This window comes from Hemiscyllium ocellatum, chromosome 26 (assembly GCF_020745735.1).
Source record: "Hemiscyllium ocellatum isolate sHemOce1 chromosome 26, sHemOce1.pat.X.cur, whole genome shotgun sequence".
Taxonomy (NCBI): domain Eukaryota; kingdom Metazoa; phylum Chordata; class Chondrichthyes; order Orectolobiformes; family Hemiscylliidae; genus Hemiscyllium; species Hemiscyllium ocellatum.
This window is the reverse complement of record NC_083426.1, coordinates 7,113,685-7,127,065: the sequence shown is the minus strand read 5'-3', so window position 1 is coordinate 7,127,065 and position 13,381 is coordinate 7,113,685. Positions and strand designations below refer to the sequence as shown.

Below are 13,381 nucleotides of genomic sequence, written 5' to 3'. Positions count from 1 at the left end.
TTGGAAACAATCTCTTAAAGTTTGTTTTCCTAAACCTTCCCTGAATGACTTCAGAATAAGAGGGGAGAGATGATATACACAGGTACAGGCTCGTGATTATTTGCTGCGTCTCTGACAGAATCTACCTTCCCGAAAGTTCATACACCTCCCTCCCTCACGTTGTTTTCAGTTTGTGAGTACAGGGTTGCCGGATTGCCAACACTTCTCTGGAACGCTGCTGAAGTAGGCAGTTAAAGATAAGAACTTAAATTTTCTTTCCAGAATGGTCAATCTGTACCAACAAGAGATATGACCCGGTTATCACAGAACATGCTAATTACACTTGTTAAACAAATAGACTGAACTTCACACTCTTCTTTGGCAGTCATCTTGTTCAATGCTATACCTAGTGAACTATTATCAGTCCAAATTACAAGGCTTTCCCTTGCAGTTTGTTGGATACGTTTTGACCTATATTCCATGACATTAGATTTAAAAGTAATAGATTTTAACTGTTACCTAGATTCTAAAATGCTTTACAATATCTTCCTGCTCTCTCACCCATGGAAGATTGCTGTGGTGTGGCTACGTGGAATTGTCCTCCTGGCTTTGCATGATGTGTCTTTGTAAAATCTCCTTCTGTGAAACAAAATTGTGAGTCCAAACGCCCCTCCAGAGTCTCGTGCATAAAATGCAGTTGCTGGGCGAGTGCTAGAGTGTCTTTCTGATTAAATGTTTCACCAGAGACCAATCCGCCCTCTCCACTAGGCATCAAAACGCTTGTGAAACTATAGCAAAGAAGTTCAGAGGAGTTTTCCCTCATTCACACTCCCTCATTTTTATTCATTAATCAATGGGCTATAATGAGCTGTTTGTATGATCTTGCTGTTTGCTGAGTTCACATTTAATTGAGCTGAAAATGTGTTGCTGGAAAAACGCAGCAGGTCAGGCAGCATCCAAGGAGCAAGAGATTCGACGTTTCGGGCATAGGCCCTTCTTCAGGAAACCCTGATGAAGAGCTTATGCCCAAAACGTCGAATCTCCTGCTCCTTGGATGCTACCTGACCTGCTGCGCTTTTCCAGCAACACATTTTCAGCTCTGATCTCCAGCATCTGCAGTCCTCACTTCCTCCTTCACATTTAATTGACAATGTTAAAGTGGTATTAAAGGATCAACTGTCTTTGATATGGTCACTGAATCAAAGTTTGTTTTTATAGTAGATTGACCGCTGGAGGGGATTCTCAATATTTGAATGTTTTTCATTAATGAGAGTTATTTTACTGTATTAACTATGGATATGTGAGATTTATATTAACCTGTCTGGAATTAAAACAAAGACCTTTGCATAGCTCATGCCCACAGAGCGTACTGGGTGAGTGGCTGTGATATGATCATGGAGTGAAGGCCACGTATGAGGTGACGTGGAGCTGTCTTGGAGAGTACAAGGTTACACGAATGAGACATGAACATCGAAGATATAACTGGGCAGTGAGGTGGCATGATGGTAGTACAGAGGGATGAAGGCTGGAGAGTCAAATAGTCTTTCAAAAACTCGAGTGAAATCTCCAGTTGCATAGTGGGATTTCGACTCAGGAGCCCGGAATGTTGGCTTGAGGGCTCATAACCAGCAGCATTTCCATCAGGCTGCCATCTTCCTGGCTCAGTTTCCTGTACATTTTCCAAGAAGTACTGAACCTTAGCACATGCAACACTCATTCCAAGAAGGGAAGACAGTGTGGCATCTCCCCCATTACTGTTAACATTGCTGCTTATAGAATTAGACTGTGCATTTTTGTAACACCTGTTGCAACCTCAGCACATTCCAAAGCAGTGTTCAGCCAATGAAGTATGTTTTGAAGTTTAGTCATTGTTTTATTTTCGAAAATGTGCGCAGCAATCTCCCGGTGATGGAACAATTCTTGCAGTGCGGTTGGTGAGAACCATTGAAGTTAGAACTGAATGGTGAACACGCACTGTGGTGCATCAGGAAAGGTGAGGGAGGTTGATCATCTTCAAACCTGTTTGCAAAACACTGCAGTTGTGTTGTGTAAATAGCTGGATGCAGTCTGCTATGTTTAAATAGCAGCAGTGTTGCATACAGGAGAAAGTGAGGACTGCCGATGCCAGAGATGAGAGTCGAAAGTGTGGTGCTGGAAAAGCACAGCAGGTCAGATATCCTCGTATGCTGCTTGACCTGCTGTGCTTTTCCAGCACCACGCCCTTGGCAGTGTTATGTACAGTCTAGGACATAGGATTTGCTTTCACCATTCACAGTCAAGATTTCACCCCATTAACAAATGACCTTGTTCATGCAATGAGCAGACTAGAGAGCTTTTATTAAAACAGGGATGAGTGTAAATGTGTGGTATTCTTGTCGCCCATATAGGGTATTGTGAGACCACACCTACTGTGTGCAGTTATTTCAGGAGGGCTGGACTTGGCAGGTTCACTGGTTGTATAATTCTGAATAAAAGATTACCATCTTAGATTGTTGTAAAAATCTACCTAGGTCAGTAAAGGTGAAGGTGCCCTAGTCTTATCAGACCATAGGGCTGCTTTCTCCTTACAGAGGGATGATTAGTAATGATTTAAGCTAAGGATCAGCACACCTTAGTAAAAGGAGAGCCTTTCATGATCACCTCAGCCAGTGCAGGAATTGAACTCATACTGTTAGCGCTGAGAGTGTGTGCTGGAAAAGCACAGCAGGTCAGGCAGCATCCGAGGAGCAGGAGAATCAACGTTTTCAGCATAAGCCCTTCATCATGAATGGACGCTTATACCCGAAACATCAATTTTCCTACACCTCGGATGCTGCCTGTCCTGCTGTGCTTTTCCAGCACCACACTCTCAACTCTGATCTCCAGCATCTGTAGTCCTCACTTACTCCACACTGTTAGTATCATAAACAAGCCTTCCAGCTAACTGAGCTAACTTGCTACATGCAAATTGGCTACTTTTGAAGTTACTTAATTATCAAGAAATCTGCACTGACGTAATTACCTCTTAAAGTGCATTAATCCCAATTTCTTGCAGTTGTCCCATATCCTTGAATGTTATGATATTTGAAGTACTCATCCAAATATTTTTTAAAGGTTGTCAGTTTTCCAGCCTCCACTACCTTCCCAGGCAGTGTGTTCCAGATTCCCACCACCCACTGAGTGAAAAGGTTTTTTCCCAAATTTCCTCTGAATCTCCTGCCCCTTACCCTAAAGCTATGCCCTCCCCTGATTGACCCCTCAACTAAGGTGAATAGCAGTTCTCTATCCACCCTGTCCTACCCCTCACATTCTTGTACACCTCAATCTTTCCCCCCTTAATTCTTCTCTGTTCTAAAGAAAACAATCCAAGCCTGTCTAGTCTTACCTTAATGCTCAACTTCTGATGAAGAGCTTATGCCCAAAATGTCTCCAATGTTATCTGACCTGCTGTGCTTTTCCAGCGCCACACTTTTCAACTCAATTTCTCCATCCCAGGCAACATTCTGGTGAACTTCCTCTGTACCCCCTCTAGTGCTAAAACATCCTTCTGTAGTGAGGCATGCGGAAACTGCTCAAACTAGTCCAGCTGGGATGCTTGTCTTGTGGTTTTGAAAGGTGCCATATAAATGCAAATCTTGCTAACCTGTACTCACCAAACCCTTGCCAGTGGAACTAAATTTATCTTATTTACCACATGAAAACACTCGCTGATTTTGAACAGCTCTGTTAAATCTCCCCCTAACCTGCTCTGCTTTAAGAAGGACAACCCTAACTTCAATAACTTGGCCTCTTCCCACTTCTCGTCCTAGAGTACTTTTGTTGGAACTCTCGGTAATGTATTTCCTTAGAGGTGTGGTGAGCTAGGATTACCCAACATTGTGGATTAGCCATGGGATCTCACAGGACTGGAATATGAATCTGTTGCGCATACCAACATCACAGAACAATAGTCCATCCTCCTTCTCCCGGTTCCCCTACTTCAGACACTGATTGGCAGAGAGAGACTTGAATACGCAGACTCAATAGGCTGAATGGCCTCTTTCTGCACTGTCGGGATTCTTCAAGTAACCAGACATTCTGGGGGAGGCTATGATATTTTGCCACTGACACTGGAGCGGTAATCCTGAAGCCTAGGCAGATGGTGATATTTGAATTCAGTAACAATGTTTTATTTTCCAAAAAGCTGGTCTAACAGTGATCATGTAACCACTGTCAATTGTCAGAAAAAACCCACCCGGTTCACCAATATTCTTTAAAGAAGAAAATCTGCTAACCTTAATTGGTCTGCCCTACATGTGACTACTCTCTCTGCAATTCAGGATGGCCAGTCAATGTTCTTTATCTAATGAATGAATAATGTTAAAAACTTCTGTCTTGTGGTCAAATGTCCAATGATCAGATCTGTAGGAGTTTGGGGCAGCATGGTGACTCTGTGGTTGGCACTAATACCTCACAGTGCCAGGGACCTGGATTCAATTCCACCGTCTGTGTGGAATTTGCACATTCTCCCCGTGTCTGTGTGGCTTTCCTTCCGGGTGCTCTGGTTTCCTCCCACAATCCAAAGCTGTCCAGGCTAGGTGGGTTAGCCATTAGAAATGCCGGGTTACAAGCATAGGAGGGTCTGGGTGTGATGCTCCTCAGAGGATGGTATGGAATCTATGGACTGAATAGTCTGCTTCCACGCTGTAGGGATTTAGTAAGGAATATCTCTTGCCTGCACTGCTAAGCCCCACTAACCAAAGAGGTTAAAAATCTGGAAAACCAGTACCTCATCACACAAGATCATTAAACAAATTAAATATTGGGGATAATTATTTACTCACACTCCACACGTTGCTCCCTTATTCCCTCTACCTACTCTTTTCTCTCCTGATTTAAATTTGGGGCTGACTGAGGTTTTCCTGTTTCCTAGCATCATATTCTTCTGTTTATCACCTGTGTACTAATTGCACAACAAGAATTGGCAAAGTCATAATGTGGGTTCTTTATTTTGAGATTAGACTGTATACCAACAGTGCTAACTGGGTGGCTGTGTAGACATGTCTGACCAATAGGACTGCTGCTTCATTCCATTAACAGTAGGTAGTGACGGACAATGTTTTGGATACAGCCACTTAAAGGTACATGTACATCACATCCCAACACCCAAGAGCCTGACAATCCCCAGAAACCCTATTCCCAGCTCTATGAACAGGTACTTGGTAGACTTGAGTCACGAGGGAGTTCATGTTGGTGATGATCAAGTGGTATTATATTAGGACTATTAATCCAGAGCTCAGTTAATGTTCTGGAGGTACTGGTTCAAATCCCACCATGGCAGATAGTGGAATTTGAATTCGATCACAATTCTGGAATAAAGAGTCGAATGGTGACCACAAAACTATTGTCGATTGTTGGAGGGAAAAAAATTACCTGGTTCACTAATGCCCTTTTAGGGAAGGAAATCTGCCATCCTCACCTGGTCTGGCCTACATGTAACTCCAGACCCACAGCAATGGGGGTGACTTAACTGCCCTCTGAGCAATTAGGAGTGGGCAATAAATGCTGCCTAGCCAATGACATCCATATCTCTTGAATGAATAGATTAATTTGAATGAACAAATGACTTAAAATGAGGAAGGACTGGGAGAGAAGAGGTCAGGTAATGATGTGGATATTCTAAATACTTTTGCCGAGATGCAGCTATTGATTGACAGAGGTGACTGTGTTTTCAAAAAGCTTCATTGTCTGTGAATTGCTTTGGAACATCCTGAGGTCATACAAACTCTTATGGAAATGGAAATGATTTTTTTATTCAAAATGCATCGACGAGGCACACTTAAGTAGGAGGTGATGTGAAGTTTATTTTAGTTAAATGTCATTGACCAAAAAGCCATTGTTAGGGTGAAGTCTATTGTGTTCTTTGCCAACAGGTATAAGGCTTAAGTGACCTACTGGACTTATGTGGACTGCTAATTAGTAAACCCAACCTTTTTAAACAGTCAGTGTCACTGATCACATCCAGTGAGCCAAGCTGTGGTTGCTCAGCAACTAAATGCAACCTCTTATCTTGACCCTTCTGGCACTTGAGAGAATGTCATAAGTGCCATTAAGGATAAAAACTAACGTGCATATATCATTGCACCATGAAGTAGTTTCTCTGAGGAATGATGTTCGTTCAGTTGGTAGCTTTCTCACCTCCATGTCAGAGGGCTGTGGGTTTAGGACTCACTCAGTGTCTTGAACAGGTAACCCAGGTGAACATTTCTGTGTGGTGCAGAGGGAGCACTGTGGTGGCACTTTATTAAAGGGACATTGAATGAAAGCCTTGTCTTACTGCTGAGGTAGAAAAGCTAATTACAATGGCCCGTCTTTACAGAGAACTTGAGCATTGGACTGACCAACATAAAGTTCTCGAACAACATCATAATAATTATCTGGTTATTTATCAGACATTGCTATTTGTAGTATCTTGCTATGCATGGATTGGCTGCTGATTTTCCTACTTTACACCAGTGATAACATTTTGAAATTACGTCATTGACTGTGAAGTACTTTGGGATGATCTGAGAATTTGAAAGATGTGAGATTAATGCAAATTTGTTCTTTCATCATCATTGCTTGGGTGTTAGTTCAGTCAGTGTCGTGATTGGAACCAGGTCAATCTTGTTGACTGAGATCCTTTATTGGGGTTGATATCCTGGGCCTATCGGGGGGTCCATGCTGACAGGTATAAACAGGGGATTGAGGAACAGCACAAAAACGGGTTAAAACCAGCTGTCGTGTTGCATGGAACAAAGGTGAAGCATAATCTGACAAACACCCTTTTGGAATATTAATTAAAGGCAATCTCAGGATTCAGTTTTATTCAGATTAAAGTTTGAAATAATTTCTAAAAAAAAACAGGGGATTAAACTAAGCACTACTGCTGATGAGCAGGAGCGTGCAGGCTTATAAGGAGAGAAAAGCACAGAAATAAACAGGAGATTTACAATCTCCTCAGTTCAGGGACAGACTCGGAGCTGTCTGGCAACAGCCAGTGTACTGTGAACAAGTAAATAAAGGGTGACTTGGCCTTGGTGCAGTTATTTCAGTCAGCTGCTTGGCAATGCAGAGTGATGCCAACAGCGTGGGTTCAATTCCTGCACCAGCTGAGATGACCATGAAAGACTTTCCTTCTAAACCTCTCCCCTCACCTGAGGCGTGGTGACCCTCAGGTTAAACCACCATCAGTCATCTCTCTCCAATGAGTTGGATGATGGTGACTTTTTTTTATTATTTAGCCTATTTTTTCTAATCCGTCTGTTCAGAGATATTATTACGTGCTTCTGGAGCAAGTGGGACTTGAAACCAGGTCTCCCAGTCCAGGGACAGGGACACTACCACTGTGCCACACACGGGACGTGGTGACAGTATTAGGGTGCTGGCAGATTAGGTTCAGGTGAAAGTAATGGCTAGTCAGATGAAACATCGAGAGCCTGTGTGTGTGATTACAAAAAAAACGACAAATGTAAATGGTCTTGGCAGGTAGATGTAGAGAGGATATTTCCTCTTGTGGGAATATCTAGAACTAGGGGAGATAAAAGATTGCTTATTTAAAGCAGAAATGAGGAGGTTTTTTTTCTCTTGAGGTTTGTGAGACTTTGGAATATTTTTAAGGCAGCGATGGAAAGACTCTTGATTTGAAAGGGGGTGACATGTTATTGGGAGTAGCGGGGAGTCTGAATTAATCAGATTAGCTACGGCCTTATTGCTGGCGGGGTTAGGTGGTCTACTCCTGTTCCTAATTTGTATAGTTGAATATCATATTTCTAGAGAAGCTTTTCCACAACAAAACTTCTAAAGGCACTTCACTGGAGAGTATTCAAACTACATTTTGATACCAAGTTAGACAAAGCGATATTGGGAACCATAACACTGTCAGAGAGGTAGCTTAAAATCTGTACCTCGACTACCATTTTCTATCTTCAGGAGGTGAAGATGGAGGAGGAGTATATTAAAGAAAAATGAGAGAGAGAGATTACAATGACAGGGTGGAGATACAACAATATGTGTTTACAGTAAACAAGGTATGATAGCAACTGGAATGAGGTCTGTGGTTAACAAATATTTTGCAACAAATAACATCCCAGGCCACATTGATGTTCCTGTCTTACCTGGAGTGAAAGTTGAGATCTCCCTTTTGTGTAGAGTAAAGCTGTGGCTATCTGACCAGACAGGGCAACGTTTAGGGGCGATGGGGACAAAGCTGGTGAATGCAGAACCAATTGGAATGCTCTGGCAAGAGCTGGAAAAGGTCAGGATGTGGTGAATGACCTTTTTCTGTGTTGCATCACTTCGGTTAGATGACAGATGATTATTGTTTCTAATGTGGTTTTGAAACGGTGTGAAGCTGTTTGAAACCAGTTTATCTGGTGACTGTGAAACTGCAAACCGGTCATTAGCTCCTTGATTTTATCAGGGCTGGAGAAACACCTAATGCTTCAACCTTCAAATGGAATTTAGTGAAGTTCTTTATTTTTGTTTCATTGGGATCACTACCATCTTGAAATCTCATCGATATCCAAAGTTTATCATAAAGATACTTGTACCTGAAATATATCCAGGAAAAGGAAAGACTTAGAGTGTCTCACTACCCCAAAGAGCTTCTTAGGCAATGAAATACTCTTGAAGTGTGGCCATGTCTTGTAGACAGGAGAGCAGTCTATATGTGCATGGTAAGATCCCACAAAGAGCAATGTTAATGACTAGATAATCGGATTTAGTGATGCTGCTTAAACATTGACGAATCTTGGCCAGGACCCTGGGGAAAGTTCCCTTTCTCCTCTCTGACATACCACCACATAATCCTTTGCATTCACCTTGAGAGAACGGCGAGGGTCTCACACAAAAAGCCACCTCCGATGATGCAGTATTGTCTCCGAGTATCAGCACAGATGCTGGACAATCAACCTGTTGTTACACCCCGCTAGTTAGGGACAAAAAAATCTGCAGATGCTGGAATGGAAGGTAGACAAATAAGAGGCTGGAAGAACACTGCAAGCCAGGCAGCATCAGGAGGTGGGAAAGTCACTCCTGATGCTGCCTGGCTTGCTGGAGTGTTCCAATCTCCTGCTTGCCTACTTTACACACCACTGGAGTAGGTGGAGCTATGAACCCATGTCCTCTGGCCCAGAGGACCACCTCTGTACCACAAGAGCCCTCAACATTGGTTGCAAACTGAGGTTTCTGGAGTAGGATCAGTCCACAACCTCCCAGGAATACACTCAACCAAAGTTGGTAACCTTCCTCAGAAGAGCAGGCATTCCCAAGTTCCTCTAGTCCCCTCAGCAGCAGAGCTAGCAGAAGAAGAGTGTTCAAGAATGCTGAGTTGCTCATGTTGTTAGCTTTTATCAGGATCCTGTCAAGGTGAATTCTAAATAGCCCAAGGACATCAATCATAAAGATGCATGAAACTTAAAGAAGGACATGCATTTATGTTGGACCTTCCACTATCTCAAATCACTTTTCAGTCAGTATAGCACTTGTAATGGAACAGGAACTGCACTTTATAGGAAATGTGACAATCAATTTGCACACAGCAAACTGCTACAGATACAGTCAGTTCTTCTGTAACGCGATGGTTGCGTTCTTGGGCAAGCTCATGCTTTGGAAGCAGTGCTTAAAGTGTTGGCAATGTGATCATGTTTTAAAAGTTGGCACTGTAGAAACTGTCCCCAATTGCTTTACGAAACGTAGGTTATAACAGAATGACCTGTAGTAATATGATGAGGTTTAACCGGTCTGTTTGCATGGTGCCGATTTAAATATTGGCAAGCTCACCAGGGAGAACTCCTGTGCACCCCTCCGGTACATGCCTGAGTTGGCAGCTCTTAAAATTAATCCAAACAAGTCACATCTTTGACAGTGCAGCATTCCTTCAGTAGCACTATTGAAATCTCAACCCAGATTACTGAGCTCTGAACTCCGGATTGAGATTTAAACCCACAATGTATTGCCCCAGGTAAAAGTGTAGCCAGACTGATGCTGTGAGTGGAATTTAATGGAGCGGATGTGATAACATGGTCATAAACTTTGTCTCGGTGCTCATAGTGCTGAATTGTTTTGGTCAGCCTTAGGCAACCTCCTTGCAGAGGGATGGACTTCGTCCTCAAGAAGGTAGAGCACCAGTATGGACTGCAGTTGGCCCGAATGGCCTGTTGCTGTATTGTATATTCTATGTAGCCATTCCCGTCTGTAAATGAAATCTTTGTTATTTGTTTCTCCTCCATTTGCAGAGCCTGATGGTCTTATCGACTGCCTCAAAGGACTGCGTCTTCAGGAAGCTCCTTGTACTTTCTTTGTTGTCCACATTATTGGGGCTGTCGTGCTTTTTATGACCGACGGGATTTTGGTACGTACCCGCTCCTTCGTTGGTGTCTTGTGTGAAGAGAAGGAACCCTGTGAGGTTCCTGCTTCCTGTATGCATGTTCACTTAATTGTTTCAAACTCATATTGAGAACCTGCAGTGAGCTGCTTTCTGTGGAGTCGCTGTGTTGGGGGATGCTGTGAGGAGGGTGGGACAAACAAATGGGGAGGGTGGCAGGGGCAACAGTGGAGGGCCCCAGCATGGATTGGGATTGGGGTGGGGCGCGGTGGTGGCAAATAGGTAGCTATCAACAACTAGGAGTGTAGACAGTGGGTGTGGGTTGCACTGGGGGAGTTGCCATAGAGAGGAAGAAGATTGGCAATTGGAAAAGATGGGAGTTGCCGGGGGCAGGGAGGGGAAGTGAGATGAAGGAAAACTTCAGGCTGAGATTGAAGGGAGAGATAGGTGAGACATATTTCCTGCGTGGAACGGAGAAGGAGAGAGACTTGCCTGCGTGGACTTGGGGTGGGGGTGAAGAGATGGACTGGATATGGGGAGGGACAAGATAGTGAAATGGAAAAGTTAGTACAGGCAGTAGGAGGGACTGAGGTGGAGAAATAGACAGACATTGTAGATTTCACTAGATAAGAAGGAAGGGGAAGGATTGAGGGCCTTCACACTCTGTGATTGGGCAAGGCTGAGTCTGCTTTCGGAGAGCCTGTCTTATTGGTTGTTGATGGTGTAGAGAAATAAAGATGTAGAGTATAGTGACAATGTATCTGACATGTGTTTGATCTCTGACAGGGAGAGTACTCTGGGTTTGTATATACCTACGCTGTGGAGAAACCTTTGTACATTGAGCCGAGGGTAGCTGGCTACCTCAGCAGTCTCTTCTGGGCTTCGATCACCCTGGGCAGACTGGCTTCTATTCCAGTATCTGGAAAGTTAAAACCTGTGACTATGGTGTTTATAAACCTGGTGAGTATTTTTACACCAAATTTTGCTCTCCCACTAACCTAACTAATGACACTTACTATTGTTTGTATGTTAGTGTCAATGATGCAGCAGCTCCGACAGGGTTCAGAGTTGTCACTGTTATATTCTATTTCCCCTCCGTGGTCTTCTGTTTAGAAATGAGTGGAAGCCTCATTAACATGTATAGTTGATGCTGTGCACGTGCTTGAGTAACCTACCAGTATCTAGGCTATTCTTTGACCATTTTCTATCACAGCATGTTTCAAATTTAAAATCACTGCTGTTTCTTCCTACCTTTCCCCCCGGCTCTTCCAAAGAAATCATATTGGACACAAGACCTTAGCTGTCTTTCTCCGGCAGACAGGATAGTGAATAAGGTGTTTGGTATGCTTGCCTTTATTGGTCAGCGCGTTGAGTATAGGAGTTGTATGGTCATGTTACGGCATTCTTCAATGTTAAGCATAGAAATCCAGGCTGTCAGTCAACTGCAGCGCCCAGGGAATGCTGCACTTAGAGGTGCTGGCATCTAGGCTAGCCAGTAAACTGAAGTCTGCTTGTCCTCTTAGATGAGCAGAGTGTACATTATTTCTTCATCCCAGTATTTGAAGTGTCCATGACTACAGTGCACCCATTTCTCCCTCTCTCTGTAAATCAAAAGAACAGCAGATGCTGGAAATCAGAAACAAAAATAGAAGTTGTTTTATTTTTCTATTTTTGTCTTCCTGTGTCTAATTCCTGTAATCATTTTGGCAAAAAAATCTGTTCTATATATAATTTAAAAACATTGTTTTGATGTTTGCCCTTTCTGTGTTGCAGGGTGGAATCATTGGCACCTTTGTCCTGATGCTGTGTTTCCCAGTCAGTGTTGTTTGTCTTTATGTGGGAACAGGACTTCTGGGTTTTTTCCTGAGCAGCACCTTTCCCAGTATGTTGGCTTATACCGAAGACATCTTGAATTACCAAGGTTCGTTGCACCGCCTGTCAGATGCCTTGCTTTTAATTCCTATCACACTGCCGTGGAATTTGCGTTCCTTTATAATTCGCATAAGTTAAGCTGTGCAAAGTATAGAATTTATAGCACAGAAACAGACATTTCAGTTCAATTCTCCTGTGATGGTATTGATGCTCTGTATGAGTCTTTTGCCATTCCTCCGGCCTCATCTCAGCCTTTCAGCCTGTCCTGCTGTTTACATTTCTCTCATGTGCACATCTCATTTCCTTCTGAAAGTATCTAAGCTTTTTTCCTTAATCACTTTCTATGATGGAATGTTCCAAACTTTAACCACTGTCTGAGTAAATGTATGTCTCCTTATTTCCCTCATGTACTTATTGGTGACTTTACAGTCCCGTGTTTTGATTTATGCTTCCTAAACCTTACAGAATCATAAAGCCTATTGTATGTTCTCCTCCAAGTCCTCTCTTTACTAAAGAAAGAAAATTCCAACATGCTTAATTTTTCTCGAAGTAGACAAGCAAGAGGCTGGAAGAACACAGCCAGCCGGTATCTGAACGTTGACTTCTCCACCTCCTGATGCTGCCTGGCTTGCTGTGTTCTTCCAGCCTCCTGTTTGTCTACTTTGGATTCCAGCATCTGCAGTTTTTTTTGACTCTAACTAATTTTTCACGAAAGCTGTATTCTCTCTGTTCTGCTGAATCCTTTCTGCACCTCTCGCAATGGTTCTTTTACCTTTTTATAGCATGGCGACTAAAACTCTGAACACTCTGCACTTACCACAACTGAGTCAAATTCCTGTGCAGGTTTATCATAACTTCACTCCTTGTGAATACTTTACTCTTCAAAGCAGCTTCCATCCAACCATCGCTTTGTGTCCTTCTCACACCCTTCCTGCCAGACAAACTGGGCTATAATCCAGACTTATAGATACGTCGGAACAGGAGACTCCCATTCATTCTGTGAAGTCATCGCTTATCTTCACCTAACTCCATGTATCCCATTTCTGTCCCAAATCTCCAAAGACATTTTGCTGAGGGGAGGCAGTGGCGTAGTGGGCTGGTAATCTGAGATGTGGGCTTTTGGTGTGGGCACATGGAAGCTCAGAACCCACCATGGCAGATGGTGAACATGAGTTCAAACTTTTAAAATAAAATCTTGAATTAAAA

At 43.1% G+C, this 13,381-nt stretch overlaps 1 protein-coding gene across 1 annotated transcript in view; it reads left to right on the top strand.

Moving 5' to 3' along the window:
* Positions 1-13,381, top strand: part of LOC132828314 (major facilitator superfamily domain-containing protein 4A-like) — a 64,468-nt gene that overhangs the window by 40,764 nt on the left and 10,323 nt on the right. Inside the window, exons 5-7 of the mRNA XM_060845306.1 lie at positions 10,215-10,330; positions 11,090-11,263; positions 12,077-12,224. Of these exons, the coding sequence (XP_060701289.1) occupies positions 10,215-10,330; positions 11,090-11,263; positions 12,077-12,224 (438 nt within the window). The remainder of the gene's footprint in view (positions 1-10,214; positions 10,331-11,089; positions 11,264-12,076; positions 12,225-13,381) is intronic.